The 13,849-nt window shown below is 39.0% G+C and overlaps 1 protein-coding gene across 1 annotated transcript in view; it reads right to left on the bottom strand.

The window, feature by feature from the left end:
* SMC1A (structural maintenance of chromosomes 1A) overlaps positions 1–13,849 on the bottom strand; it is a 38,433-nt gene that overhangs the window by 8,507 nt on the left and 16,077 nt on the right. Inside the window, 4 exon segments of the mRNA XM_037823763.1 lie at positions 94–250; positions 11,654–11,764; positions 12,791–12,944; positions 13,036–13,181. Coding sequence (XP_037679691.1) covers positions 94–250; positions 11,654–11,764; positions 12,791–12,944; positions 13,036–13,181 — 568 coding nt within the window.

Consider the following 13,849-nt stretch of genomic DNA (forward strand, 5'->3'; position numbering starts at 1 on the left):
AAAAACTGGAGTTGCTATAATATGCACCAGGCTCTTGGCATACCTCCAGCCTCCTGCCCTCATCTGAGGCCTACGTAGAAGGGAAAATCTTACCATCTGAGGTTTCCTGGAACTTGTTTTGGACACTTTCCAGCTTTTCCATGGCTTTCATGTTGGGGGCAGCAATACGCTGGAGCACATTCTGCTGCTCATTCCGTTTCTGCTGTAGTGTGTCCATCTCCTGCTTAATCTCCTCCTTAGCCTGGGCATCCTGTAAGCCCCAGACCCAGCAACATCAAGAAGGACCTTGCCCTTGAACACATATAGAAGGCAGGATATTCTTCCCCAGCTCAGCTCCTCCTACCAAGCCCTGTCTACTTCTACCATTCCTGGAAATTACAGGCTGAAGCTGCTTTCTCATCTCTAACACTTACCCCAGATGCTGCCAATCTCTGTGTCTCTCAGGAGCTGGTGGTACCATAACCTCTCTGGCTCTCAGCCCAGGCCACGAGCTAGCACCATCCCGGGGTGGCTTAGAGGCTCCCACCCAGACTGCTGTAGACTCCACTTACAGCTCTGCAATGATTAAGGCAACTCATCTTTTCTGCTCAGATTACTACATTTGAGCAAATTACAGGTGAGTTTGGTTTTGATTTTAGGTCTATGGCTACTGTATGTGCATGTCTGGGCTTATGCCTTTCTGCCACTTTTAGTTAATAAATGTTTACTGAATGCAAACTAAGTGCCAAGTACTGGGACTCCTCATAATCTGTGAGCAATGGTTCCTGTGCTCACAGGGCTTATGGATCTAGTTGAAGAATGCATATAAGTAAACCATCAGAATACCACACTGCAGACAATGCTGGTTCAGCACACAAGAAGGGCACTTAACTCATACTTCGGGGCCAGGGAAGGCATCTAGGAATATGCCTCAGCTAAGGCCTACAGGAAAAATGGGTGAGGACAGGGAGAAAGACAGTGTTCTAAGCAGATGGGAACATCACATGTAACGGCCAGAGGTTTTTCTCATGGCTGGTTCGAGGAACTAAAAGCAATTCAGTATGGCAACAGTGGTGATTGTGTGTATGTGCGTGTGCATGCATACACATGTATGTGCTGGGTGAGGGCAGAGGAAGAGATGAGGCTAGAGAGAGAGTCAGAAACCAGATTATGAAGGACCTCATAGGTCTTGTTAAGACAATTTCCTTTTGGAGGGAAATGAGGTACCACTGAATGGTTTCAGGCACAGAACAGACATAAACATTCACATTTTGGACAAGTCCTTCCAAAGATCTCTATATACTGTTATGGAGTGGTCTCCAGGATATATTAAGTGAAAAATGAAATGTATACAATAGCACGCCATCTTTTTCCTGAGAAAGGGATGAAAGGAATATGAGTATATTTATATACATATGTATTTTTAAAGTAAAAGAAAAAAGGATAATCTAGAAACTAATTGAAATGGCTGGGGCAGGTATAGCATAATGAAAAACTTAGCTGGTCTTTGTCCCAGTTCCTAGGGAAACAACTTCCGAATATTTGGAATTTCCTGTGACAAGGTAGGCCCAGGACCACACCTGATAGTTAATATGCTATGGAAACAACAGGGAGGGGCCAGCCACAGCTGCAGTCTTAGGGTGGGGACTAGCAGGCCAGAAAGATCAACCAGGTGATTAGGGGGTTGGGGCTTTGAGTCACATCATATCAGTCCACCTCCTGGAGCTCTGGGAGGGGAAGGAGGCTGCAGATTGAGTTCAACCATGTGGATATTGAATCTAACAATCATGCCTATGTAATGAGACCCCAGATAAATCTGGGACATTTGAAACTCCTAGGAGCCTCCATGATTGAGAAAACACATCTCTGTTTGGAGGGTGACGGGTTCTGACTCCATGTGGAGTGGACAAAGAAGCTTGCATTTGAGACCTTTTCAGACCTCGTCCTACCTGTCTCGTCTTTTGACTTCTTATGTGTATCCTTTTACTACAATAAAACTAAAATTGTAAGCATACCATTTCAGTGAGTTCTGTGAGATGTTCTAGTGAATTTTTAAAACTGAGGAGGGGAGACCCAAAATTTGTAGCCAGTTGGTCAGAAGTAAGAGTGGTTAAGGATTGCCCTTAACCTCCAGAATCTGACCTAACTCCGGGTAAAGTCATAATTAAATTGGACTGAGTTACTGCAATATTTGCAGTTAGTATCAGAAGCTGTTGTTGGAAGGTGCTGATTGAACTTTGATAGCTTACATGACAGAGAACAAGGGAGGTGAAAGAGACAGGAATGGAATCTAGACTTCTCTTTATATACCTTGTTTTATATTTTTAGTTTTAGAACCTATGACAATTTTATATAATTATAAAACAAAACTAAATTAAAATATGGAAACAACTGGGTAAGAAATTGGTGGGGAACAAGCATATTCACAAGATGCCAAAGAATCACCCTAAAGATTACTTACTAATTACAAAAGTAAAAGTGTATACTTGCAGTTGTGTGGTCTGGCAATTAACACCTTAACTAAGGGATCAAACTTAGCATCACCAATAGTGGGACATCTTGACATGTGCCTGTTGGCATGACACAGCATCACCAATGAAAAAATTCTTAACTTTTAAATTCTTCAAATTTAAATAAATTTAAATAAATTTTAAAATAAAATAAATTTTAAATAAAATAAAATAATGTTAATAAATAAAATTTAAATAAAAATTTCTTAAATTTTCTTGCCAAAAAAATACTTAACCCAGATCTATCAAGCCTCTAGACTAAACCAAATTTCCAATTTATAGTAAATACAAGGTTGGAAGAACAAGTTATACAACATTCTAATGAAACCAACATATCCATAATGTGGGACATTCTACAAAAAAAACTCACATGGACCTTTCAACAGGTCAATGTCATGAAAAAAAAAAAAAAAGTGAGGAGACTGTTCCAGATTGAGAGGAGCTAAAGAGACCTAACAACCAAAACCTACACATGAATCTTGTTTGGATCCTAGTTCCACACAAAAAACTGTTAAGAGGCGGGGCAAGATGGCAGCATAGAGAGGAGTGGAAGCTAAGTAGTCCCCCTGGAACAAGTGAAAAAAACCAGAAACAACTAGTAAATAATCCAGAATAACTGCAGGGAGACAAACGAGACCATTCACTCATCATACACCAACCTGAACTGGGAGGAGTGCCTGAGAACACAGCATAAAATCTGTAAGCAAAACCTGCGGATCCAAGTCGCGAGACCCCCTCCCCCATAGCCCGGGCTGCAAAGCCTCGTGGTGCCAGAGAGAAGCTCTCTCCCAGCAAGCGAATACAGCTCAGCTGAGCTCCAACTGGGGTTTTAAGTAGCGAGTGTGAACTGCTCACTACAGGTATGCATCCCCAAAAAAACAAAAAAGTGAGGAGACTGTTCCAGATTGAGAGGAGCTAAAGAGACCTAGCAACCAAAACCTACACATGAATCTTGTTTGGATCCTAGTTCTGGTCTGGGAAAACCTGATTTGGATAATCAAGGAAACCATGCCTAGACAACAGAAAATTACAACCTACACTAAGAGAAGCAAAGTTATGGCCCAGTCAAAGGAACAAATGTACACGTCAACTGAGATACAGGAATTTAAACAACTAATGCTAAATCAAATAAAAAAGTTTAGAGAAGATACTGCAAAAGAGATAGAGGCTGTAAAGGAAACACTGGACATATATACGGCAGAAATCAAAAGTTCAAAAAAACTACTAGTAGAATCTATGGAAATGAAAGGCACAACACAAGAGATGAAAGACACAATGGAAACATACAACAGCAGATCTCAAGAAGCAGAAGGAAACACTCAGGAACTGGAGAACAAAACACCTGAAAGCCTACAAGCAAAGGAGCAGATGGAGAAAAGAATGAAAAAATATGAGCAATGTCTCCAGGAACTCAAGGATGAAACAAAGTACAATAATGTACGTATCACTGGTGTCCCAGAAGGAGAAGAGAAGGGAAAGGGGGCAGAAGCAATAATAGAGGAAATAATTAATGAAAATTTCCCATCTCTTATGAAAGACATAAAATTACAGATCCAAGAAGCGCAGCATACTCCAAACAGAAGAGATCTGAATAGGCCTACGCCAAGACACTTAATAATCACATTATCAAATGTCAAAGACAAAGAGAGAATCCTGAAAGCAGCAAGAGAAAAGTGATCCATTACATACAAAGGAAGCTTAATAAGACTATGTGCAGATCTCTCAGCAGAAACCATGGAGGCAAGAAGGAAGTGGTGTGATACATTTAAGATACTGAAAGAGAAAAACCGCCAACCAAGAATCCTGTATCCAGCAAAGCTGTCCTTCAAATATGAGGGAGAGCTCAAAATATTTTCTGACAAACAGACAATGAGAGACTTTGTGAACAAGACACCTGCCCTACAGCAAATACTAAAGGGAGCACTACAGGGTGATAGAAGACAGGAGTGCGTGGTTTGGAACTCAGTTTTGGGAGATGGTAGCACAACAATGTAAGAACACTGAACAAAGGTAACTATTAATACGGTTGAGAGAGGAAGGTGGGGAGCATGTGAGACACCACAAGAAAGGAGGAAAGATAAAGACTGGGACTGTGTAACTTGGGGAAATCTAGAGTATTCAACAATTGTGATAAAATGTACAAATACGTTCTTTTACGAGGGAGAACAAGCAAATGTCAACCTTGCAAGGTGTTAAAAATGGGGAGGCATTGGGGGAGAGATGCAATCAGCATAAACTAGAGACTGTAATTAACTAATAGAATCATTGTATTATGCTTCCTTTAATGTAACAAAAGTGATATACCAAGGTAAATGCAGATAAGAGGGGGGGATAGGGGAGGCATGTTAGACACTTGACATTGGTGGTTTTGTCTGACTCTTTACTTTGATTTAAGGTTATTTTTCCTTTTGCTGCTTCCTAGCTGTCATTTTTTTTTCCTCTTTCTTTTGCCTCTCTACCTTCTTTGACTCTCCTTCCTGCCTTGTGGAAGAAATGTAGATGCCCTTATATAGATAGTGGTGAAGGTGGTGAACACATAAATGTATGACCATGCAGAGAACCATCGATTATTTACTTGGGATGGAATGTATGGCGAGTGAACTAAACCATATTAAAAAAAAAAAAGGGTTGATGACAAAACCTCGAGGGCAATATACTGAGTGAAATAAGCCAGACACATAAGGACAATTATTGCAGGGTCTCACTGATAGGAATTAATTATAACATGTAAACTCATAGACATGAAATATAAGGTACCAAGATAAAGGGCGAGGCTTAAGAATGGGGAATGGTTGCTTAGTATGAGCAGAATGTTCAATTAGGACGAACTTAAATGTTTGGAAATGAACAGGGGTGTTGGTAGCAAGATGTGAGAATAACTAACAGCGCCGAATGGTGTGTGAATGAGGTGGAAAGGGGAAGCTCAGAGTCATATATGTCACCAGAAGGAAAGTTGGAGGTCAAAAGATGGGAATGTATAAAACTGAATCCTATGGTGGGCAATATCCATGATCAACTGTACAAATACTAGAAATCGCTTCCATGAACCAGAACAAATGTATGACAATACAATTAGAAGTTAATAACAGAGGGGCATATAGGGAAGAACTATATACCTATTACAAACTATATACTACAGTTAGTAGTATTTCAACATTTTTTCATAAACAGTAACAAAAGTACTATATCAATAGTACGAGTCAACAATTGAGGGGGGTTGGTTAGGGACAGGGGAGGATTAGAGTTTCCTTTTCTTTTTTTCTTTTTTCATCTTTCACTTTATTTCTTGTCCGGAGTAATGAAAAGTTTCTAAAAATTGAACAAAAATTAAGTGTGATGGATGCACAGCTGTATGAGGGTACCCAGGGGCAAGTGAATGTACACTTTGGATCTTTGGATAATTGTATGGTATCTGAACAATCTCAATAAAAATGAAAAACAAAACAAAACAAAACAAAAAAAAAACTGTTAAGCCAATACTTGAACTAGGGACATTTGAATATGGACTGCATATTAGATATTATGAAATTACTATTAATTTTCTTATGTGTAATATAAAATTGTCATCATGTAGAATTCCTTTTTTTAATATTCATTTTATTGAGATATATTCACATACCACGCAGTCATACAGAACAAATCATACATTCGATTGTTCACAGTACCATTACATAGTTGTACATTCATCACCAAAATCAATCCCCAACACCCTCAATACCACACACACAAAAATAACCAGAATAATAATTAAAGTGAAAAAGAGCAACTAAAGTAAAAAAGAACACTGGGCACTCTTGTCTGTTTGTTTGTTTCCTTCCCCCACCTTTCCACTCATCCATCCACAAACTAGACAAAGGGGAGTGTGATCCCCATGGCCCCCTGAATCCCACTGTCCCCCCTCATAAGCCACATTATAATTCCTTCTTAGGAAGTCTGACTATTTAGGATTAAAGTATCATGATGTCTACTCCTTCCTTCCAGTGGTTCAGAAAAAAAAAAAAGTGCATATGAAGTAGGGAGGAGGGGTAAGGGAGAAAGATGAGAGATGAAAGGCAAAGCAAATGTGCTAAAACACTTATTGGTGAATCTAAGATAAAAGGTGTATGGGTGTTCACCACACTCTTCTTTCAATTTTTCTGTAGGTTTGAAAAATTTCTGAATTACAGTTGGAAAAACAATCTAAAAACTGAAAACAAATCAATAAAACTTAACTATGTATCAAGTTGGTTGGTTAAACGCTCAGAATTATTTCAAATTACTCTGAAATACAGAAATGTGAAGTACGTGCCCAATGAGACATTAGCTTAATGACAAAAGAACCTGAAAGACATCTTAAAAAGTGTTCAATAATCAAACTGAAAGTAATAACATAATATTGCGATTTTCAAACTATTTATACAGAGTAGGTTAAAGTAAATATGTCATTATCTTAATGTTGGTAGGAACTGATTTCCAGTAAGAATAACTAAAGGTTTAAATGTAAAATCAGTGATGTTAAACTGTGAAAATTAGAACTTCAGTTGGAAATATCAATATGAACTCATGATGCATTTTTCTTTCAAGATAAAAAATGGATTTCATAGCCCAGGCTACTCAAACATTCTGGAAGCACTGACCAACCCAGCAGTCAGGAGCACTCCAGTGTCCAGATAGTAGTCACTAAATAATAGCATTTCCTACTAAAAAAAGCCAGAGGTTCTAAGAGAAATAGCTAATTCCAAGTCTGGGGCAGGAAACACATAGGAAGAGCCTGGACTATTTGGTCTTATCAGAAAGCAAGGAAGATATCAAAGACTACAAAGGGCTGTGTCAAAATGGTTCAGAAGCCAACTTGAATAAGTTCCTATTGGCTAAAGATGGGACAATTTGAGCACCAAAGATAATAACCACAACAGACTGAAATACACAGAAATCCCTAAGTCCATAATAATATGAAAACAATTCAAAGGAAAAATCTTGAGAATGTCAAAGAACCAACTCATTATTTTATAAACTTGCAAATAAAGGGAAAGAATCAGGCATATATCCTGTCTTTCCTATGCAATCTAGGACCTCAGGATAACCAAATAATTGGAGGAAGTCTCTCAATATTGTTCCAGCCAAAAAACAAAGAAAAAAATGATACAATCAGATCACCGTTTTGCAATCCCTGATGAATTAATGGATCTAGGTTATGATTACTGCAGCTGCTAAACGCACAAAAAGAACTGGACATTATGTATACGTAGCTCTTCGTGGAAGTAACAATGTCACATATGAAGTACTCTAAACCTCAATCTGACTAATCCTGTAGATTTGCCCTGTCTAATACTGTAGGCAGTAGCCAGATGTGGTGATTGAGCATCTGAGATGTGGCTAGTACAACTGAAGAACTAAACTTTTAACTTTACTTAATTAAAAAAGTAATAGTCAATTCAGTTTTAGGGAACCTTTAAAATATATTTAGAATAACTTGGGTATGCGGGTCTCCTTTTTCAATCATAAGTTTTATGCTAAATACACATCAAGTATTTCTGATGAAAATTTTGCATACAAATTGAGGTGCATTATAAGTGTAAAATACATACTGGGTTTTCAAGACAGTATAAAAAAACTCATAATTTTTATATTATTTACATGTTGAAATGATACTCTTGGATATACTGAGGTTAAACAAAATATAGTACTAAAATTAATTTCTCCTTTTTAAAATACAGCTACTAGAAAATTACACATGAGGCACACTGTAATCTCTAATGAATAGCACTGATACTTACAGGAATAATAGGGGATAGCAGTACTATTTTGTTTATTTTTAGGGAGGACATTTTAAATATCACAGGCACACAATCAACAAAGTGCAGAATGTGGAAAACCCTACAGAAGAAATGACCCAATTTCTTCAACAACAAAAAAATAAATAAGGAAAAATAAAAACAGATAGAGAGGGAACCTATAGATTTTAAAAGAGATATAAGAGGCCTAACAACCAATCAATATATCTACCCATCCTATCTACCTACCTATCTTATTTGGCTCCCAATTTAAGTAAGTAAAATGTGGGAGTGCCTGTGTATGATAACTAAGGAAATGTAATATCATAATACTAATCACAATATTAAGGAATTATTATTTTTAGGTGTGATAATGGTAGTAAAATTCCTTAAGAATCCTTAAGGATTCGAGACAGAGTATAAAATTTTGTAAGTGAAATGCTATGATGTCTGGGATTTATTTTAAAATAACCTGGAGGGGAGAGGGGAAGGAGTGTGTAGGGGTGCAGATGACAGAAGTTTGGCTATGACTTTATAAACTGTGAAGCTGGTGAGGGCTACATGAGGAAGCACTGTAACATTTTACTACTGCATATGGAATCTTCTATAATAACCAAAGTAACAACAAAAATCAACTAGAAGCGTCTCTCACAGGTAAAGGCAGGGATAATTTAAATATCAAGAAGAAAAATGCCTCCAGTATACTGAAGCATACCAAATCCATTTAAATACATACATTTATAATGAATACAAAAAAATTTTGGTTAACTCTGAGGGTTACGAGGGCAACCAATTCATTATTCTGAAAGCTGGCAAATAAAGGAAACGAATTAAGAATTTATTCAACCTTTCCTATACCAACTGTAGTTCAAGAGAAATACATAGTTGATATGGGAAAGTTCTTCTATTTAGAATTCCAACTAATAAATGGAGGAGGAATGAGAGAATTAGAAGAATATCACTTTGCATGCCCTAACAGATCTAAGCAATGATCACCAACAGCTGCTAAAACCAATTCGTGAAAGGCTGATAGGGAACTTATCTGTGCCATCTATATCCCAAATCCCTCCCTATACTCAGATTATCTTAAAGAAAATCCCAGACATATATGTTCATCTGTAAATACTTCAGAGTGAACTCTAAAACAGGGCTTCTGAACCTCAGCACTACTGACATTTTGGGCTGATGATCCACTGTTGGCAGGGTGGGGGTGGAGGGGTTGTCCTGAGTACTGTAGGATGTTCAGCAGCATCCCAGGAATCTACCTAGTAGATACCAGTAATACTCCCTACCCCAGTTATGACAGTCAAAAATGCTTCCAGATATTGCCAAGTATTCTGTAAGTCCCTAAGGGAGAACATTCCCTCTTCCACCCACTCCTAGTCCCCTCATACTGAGAACCACTGCTATAAAAGGTAAGGACTTTTAAAAACCATAACCACAATACCATCATCATACCTAAAATATTAACAGCAATTCCTTAATATCATAAAATATCTAGTCAGGGTTCAAACAGCCCTGATTGTTTTATAAATTTTTTTCACACTTTTTTCATATTAGGTTCCAAATAAGGTGCATACATTGCAATTGGCTGAAATGTCTCTTTAAGTCTACAGATTTCCATCCCTCTCTTGTTTTTGCAATGGTTCAAGTCAGGTCCACATCATACAATTGGTTGATTCGTCCTTTAGTCTATAGCAGTTTCTCCTCCCTCTTTATTTTTTTTCTTCCCATTTATTTATGGAAGAAACCAGATCTTTTGTCCTTTGGAGTTTCCCACAGTCTGAATTCAGCTGACCTCATGCTTTTATTTAACATATTCCTGTACCACAGGTATTTCTTATAATTTGTGGATATAGATGCTTGATCTTGTTAAGAGTTTTTGGCAAGAGTATTTCATAGGTAATGTCGAACACTGAACAACTTTAACATTACAAAGAGAGAGAACTGACATCACGTGTCTACTGATGTGATGCAAAAGGAAGTTCACCTATACTATATTCAAATTATCCCTGCCTTTACCTGTGAGAGACGCCTCTAGTTGATTTTTGTTGTTACTTTGGTTAAACTATCAGTTTACAGAAAATACAGGGGGTGGGAGAACCTGTTAAATAATATCGCGGGAACATAATCAGCCAAATAATCAGAATGTAGAAAGTTCTACAGACAAATGACCCAGATTTTTCCATAAATAAATGGGAAGAAAAAATAATGAGGGACTTTATTATTATTATATTACATATTATTACACATATATTATATATATTATATACTATATAACCTATAATATATATCCTATGCTATTATTATAGAAGAGATAAATAAGCTAATTGTAGCAGGTGGACTTCACTTGAATCCTGATTTAAACACATAAAACTGTTTTAAAAAAAGATGCTTGTAGATCTTTCTTGGAAATCTTAGTATTTACTGAATATTAGAAGATATTACGGACTTAGTGTTAAGTTTTTAGGTATGATATTGTGGTTATCTTTTTTACAATAAGAATCTTCATATTCTACAGATACATACTGAGGTGACTATGGATGAAATAATGTCTAGAATTTGCTTTAAAAGTCCAGTGGGGGTAGGAAAAGTATAAGAAAGAAGACTGACCGTATGTTGCTAATTGTTGAAGTTGGGTGATGGGACCTGGGGTTTCATCATTTGTTTACTTCCATATGTTTGAAATTTTCCATAATAAAAAAGTTAAAACCAATTAGGGTTCTCTGGCTATAATTATGAGGTATGGATTAGAACACACTGTTAACTATTTTAGGAGGCTCCTGCAGTAGTAGCCTATGTGAGAGATGAAAGTAGCCTGAACTAGAGAAGCAGCAGAAACAGGAAAAAGCAGAATTCAACAGATATTTAGGAGGCAGAATAAATAGGAGTGGTAATTTAGTGATTATGGGAATTGAGAGGGTGAGGAGACAAGGATGATGCTCAGATTTCTGGTTTGAGCATGTGGCTTGCACAGAGGAGATGGAGCAGATACCTGTGATGTACCTGTGAAGCCAAGAGAATGAAAGATACCCAGGGTACACCCAGGAGGAAAGAGTACCCAGGATAAAGCCCTGAGGAACACTTGAGGGCTATCTATTCACTGCCCAGGAGCCTGTTCTGTGTATCCATGCTTAGATGTATACATACATGAAGTACATACATGAAGTTTTCCGTGGCAGCAGACAGGGACACAAGTAATTGGGAGTTGGACGGTGGAGAGGGACGTGCATGTGTCTGTGTGTACATATGGGGTGCGGTGGAGGGGACACTCTGGATCACAACTCAATCCTCCCTCCTTTGCCAGCTCTCCCCACTTTCCCACCATGGTATCCAAAGGACCCCCAGTGGGCTGACTCTCTGTCTGGAGAGCTGAGAAGATGCTCCCATCCCCTTATGGCTGATCCTCACCTTCAAATCCTCACAAAGGTCACCGTAGTCGATCTCGATGAGGGCCTCTCGTGCATAGATACTGGATGTTCTCTAGGAACCACTCACTGAATCCTCCCCCTGGGAGATACCCTGCAAATGGCAAGAGGGAGAGTCTTAATGAAAGGGAATGGCCATGAGAATGCCCCCTCTGGAGGGAGGCTGGGGAGGCTCTTGCAGCTTTCAATGTCTTTGAGAAAGCACCTTGCCAGAAAGCAGTGTGGCAGAAGGAATAGCAGCTTTGAAGGCAGAAAGACCTGAGTTCAAAATCGGACTCTATCACTTACTTACGGTGTGATCCTGTGCAACTCATGCTCTCTTGATTCAGGGTTTCCTTATTTGTAATATGGGGCAATCAATGCCTGCCTGGCAGGGCTATACGTTAGAATTAGGGGTAATCATGTTGTTTGCTACTATGATGTGTGGCACATTTCTGGGGTTCAAAATATTTTACTGAATTAAACTGACATGCTATTTGGGAAGGGGGAGGGAGAAAGACAAGAGGGGACTGAGATACATGACCAGGTCTAAGATAAGATAAATGCACACCTCCAAGTAGGTAACATTCCCCACCCCCTCACCACCAATTTTTATTTCCAATGGATAAAATACCTTGGCTCCCCTACTGGTTAGTGTTCCTCCCCTTCCTGTAGCTAAGCTTCCTCACCTATGCATTGCTTATGTCCCTTACCCCACTTTCTCCCAGCTGAGTCCCTTGCTGCAGCTAGGCTATCATCCCTCAGGTCCCCCAGCTGCCCATCTTCCTTTGCTCTTAGCTAATGCACCTCAATTCCCACTCCTACTAATATCCATCACCTGCTGGAGCTAACATAGCTCAAGTCCCTAAGGTTAATGAACAACTTCATCTTCCTGGCTTACACCTCTCACCACCTACTGGCACCCAGCCCTACCAATTCAACTTCCCTCTCACACCAAGGTTATTGCCACCTTTCACCCCACCTGCCTTCACCTCACCTTGCTTTATTTCCTTGCATCGCTCCTGTGTTCCTCTCCACCCCATGCCTTCTCTCTCTCACCTCCCCCTCCTGGCCACTGTCAATCCCCACCCTTGGTTAATGTTGTTCACAGCTCACTGCCACCACCAACAATAATACTCACCTCTTCCTGACTAATATCGTCCATGGTGCCCTTAGACAGTGGCAACTTGATGTCTTGCATCTTGCAGGCCTGTAGCAGGTTAGGGCGGTCACTGTGCTTCTGTCCAAGCTTGGTCTCAATGGTGGTCACCCCCTTCTGTAAATGGGTCATTTCCCTAAGAAGGCCCAGGGAACCAGATGAGACCCAAATCCAACAGGCTGCCTGCTCTATTTACTCCCTCCCACCTCAGGCCTGAATCCACTTACTTGTTGGCGCCCCCCAGTTTCTTACGAATCTCCTCCATCTCGTGATTCTTGTCAGTCACCTCCGACTTCTTGGCCAGGTGCTGATTTTTCAGGTCTTGTAGCTGGGCCATAGTCTCATCTATGATCTTCATGTGCCTTTGCTCCTCCTGGTTGCAGCAGGGGGAACAAGACAGAAAGTGAAGGCTTTTCCCATCTCACCTTGGGATCTTCTCTCCCTGCCCCCACTCTTTCCACTAGGCAGTTTGTTGGAGCCTCTCTTCAATGAGCTCACAAACCCCCACTCACCCTTCAAGCTTCTTTTATCTTTTTTATAAATTATTTGGTTACCTTCCTCCCACCAGTTATAGGAGTTACCTGCTGTAGAAAAGTTCAAAGTATAGATAAAGTATAAAACAAGGAAAAATATCACTCGTAATCCTATGAGCCAGATAACCAATTAACAGCTGAGAATACTTCCATCCCAGCTATGCCTAGTTGACAGCAGACTGTAATTAAAACTCTACAGTCTGACTTAATGTTATATTTGAGCATTTTCCACATCAAACACTTTGTCATGAACAGTATATTTGTATTTTTAAAAAACCCACACAAACAAAACTCTATATTTTCTGAGAAGCAAATATATGAATGTAAAAATATTTATGTAAGAACATTAAAAGTCTGGAAGAATACACACTAAACTGGGATTACTTCTGGAAAGAGAGTAAAGGGACTAGGATTGAGAGTGGTCAGTCAATGGGGATTTTAGCCATACTGTTTTGATTTTTTAAAAGGAAAATTTGTTTTCATTTTGATCTTAAAAAGTCACATATAA

The sequence above is a fragment of the Choloepus didactylus genome (assembly GCF_015220235.1).
Source record: "Choloepus didactylus isolate mChoDid1 chromosome 24 unlocalized genomic scaffold, mChoDid1.pri SUPER_24_unloc2, whole genome shotgun sequence".
Classification (NCBI taxonomy): Eukaryota; Metazoa; Chordata; class Mammalia; order Pilosa; family Megalonychidae; genus Choloepus; species Choloepus didactylus.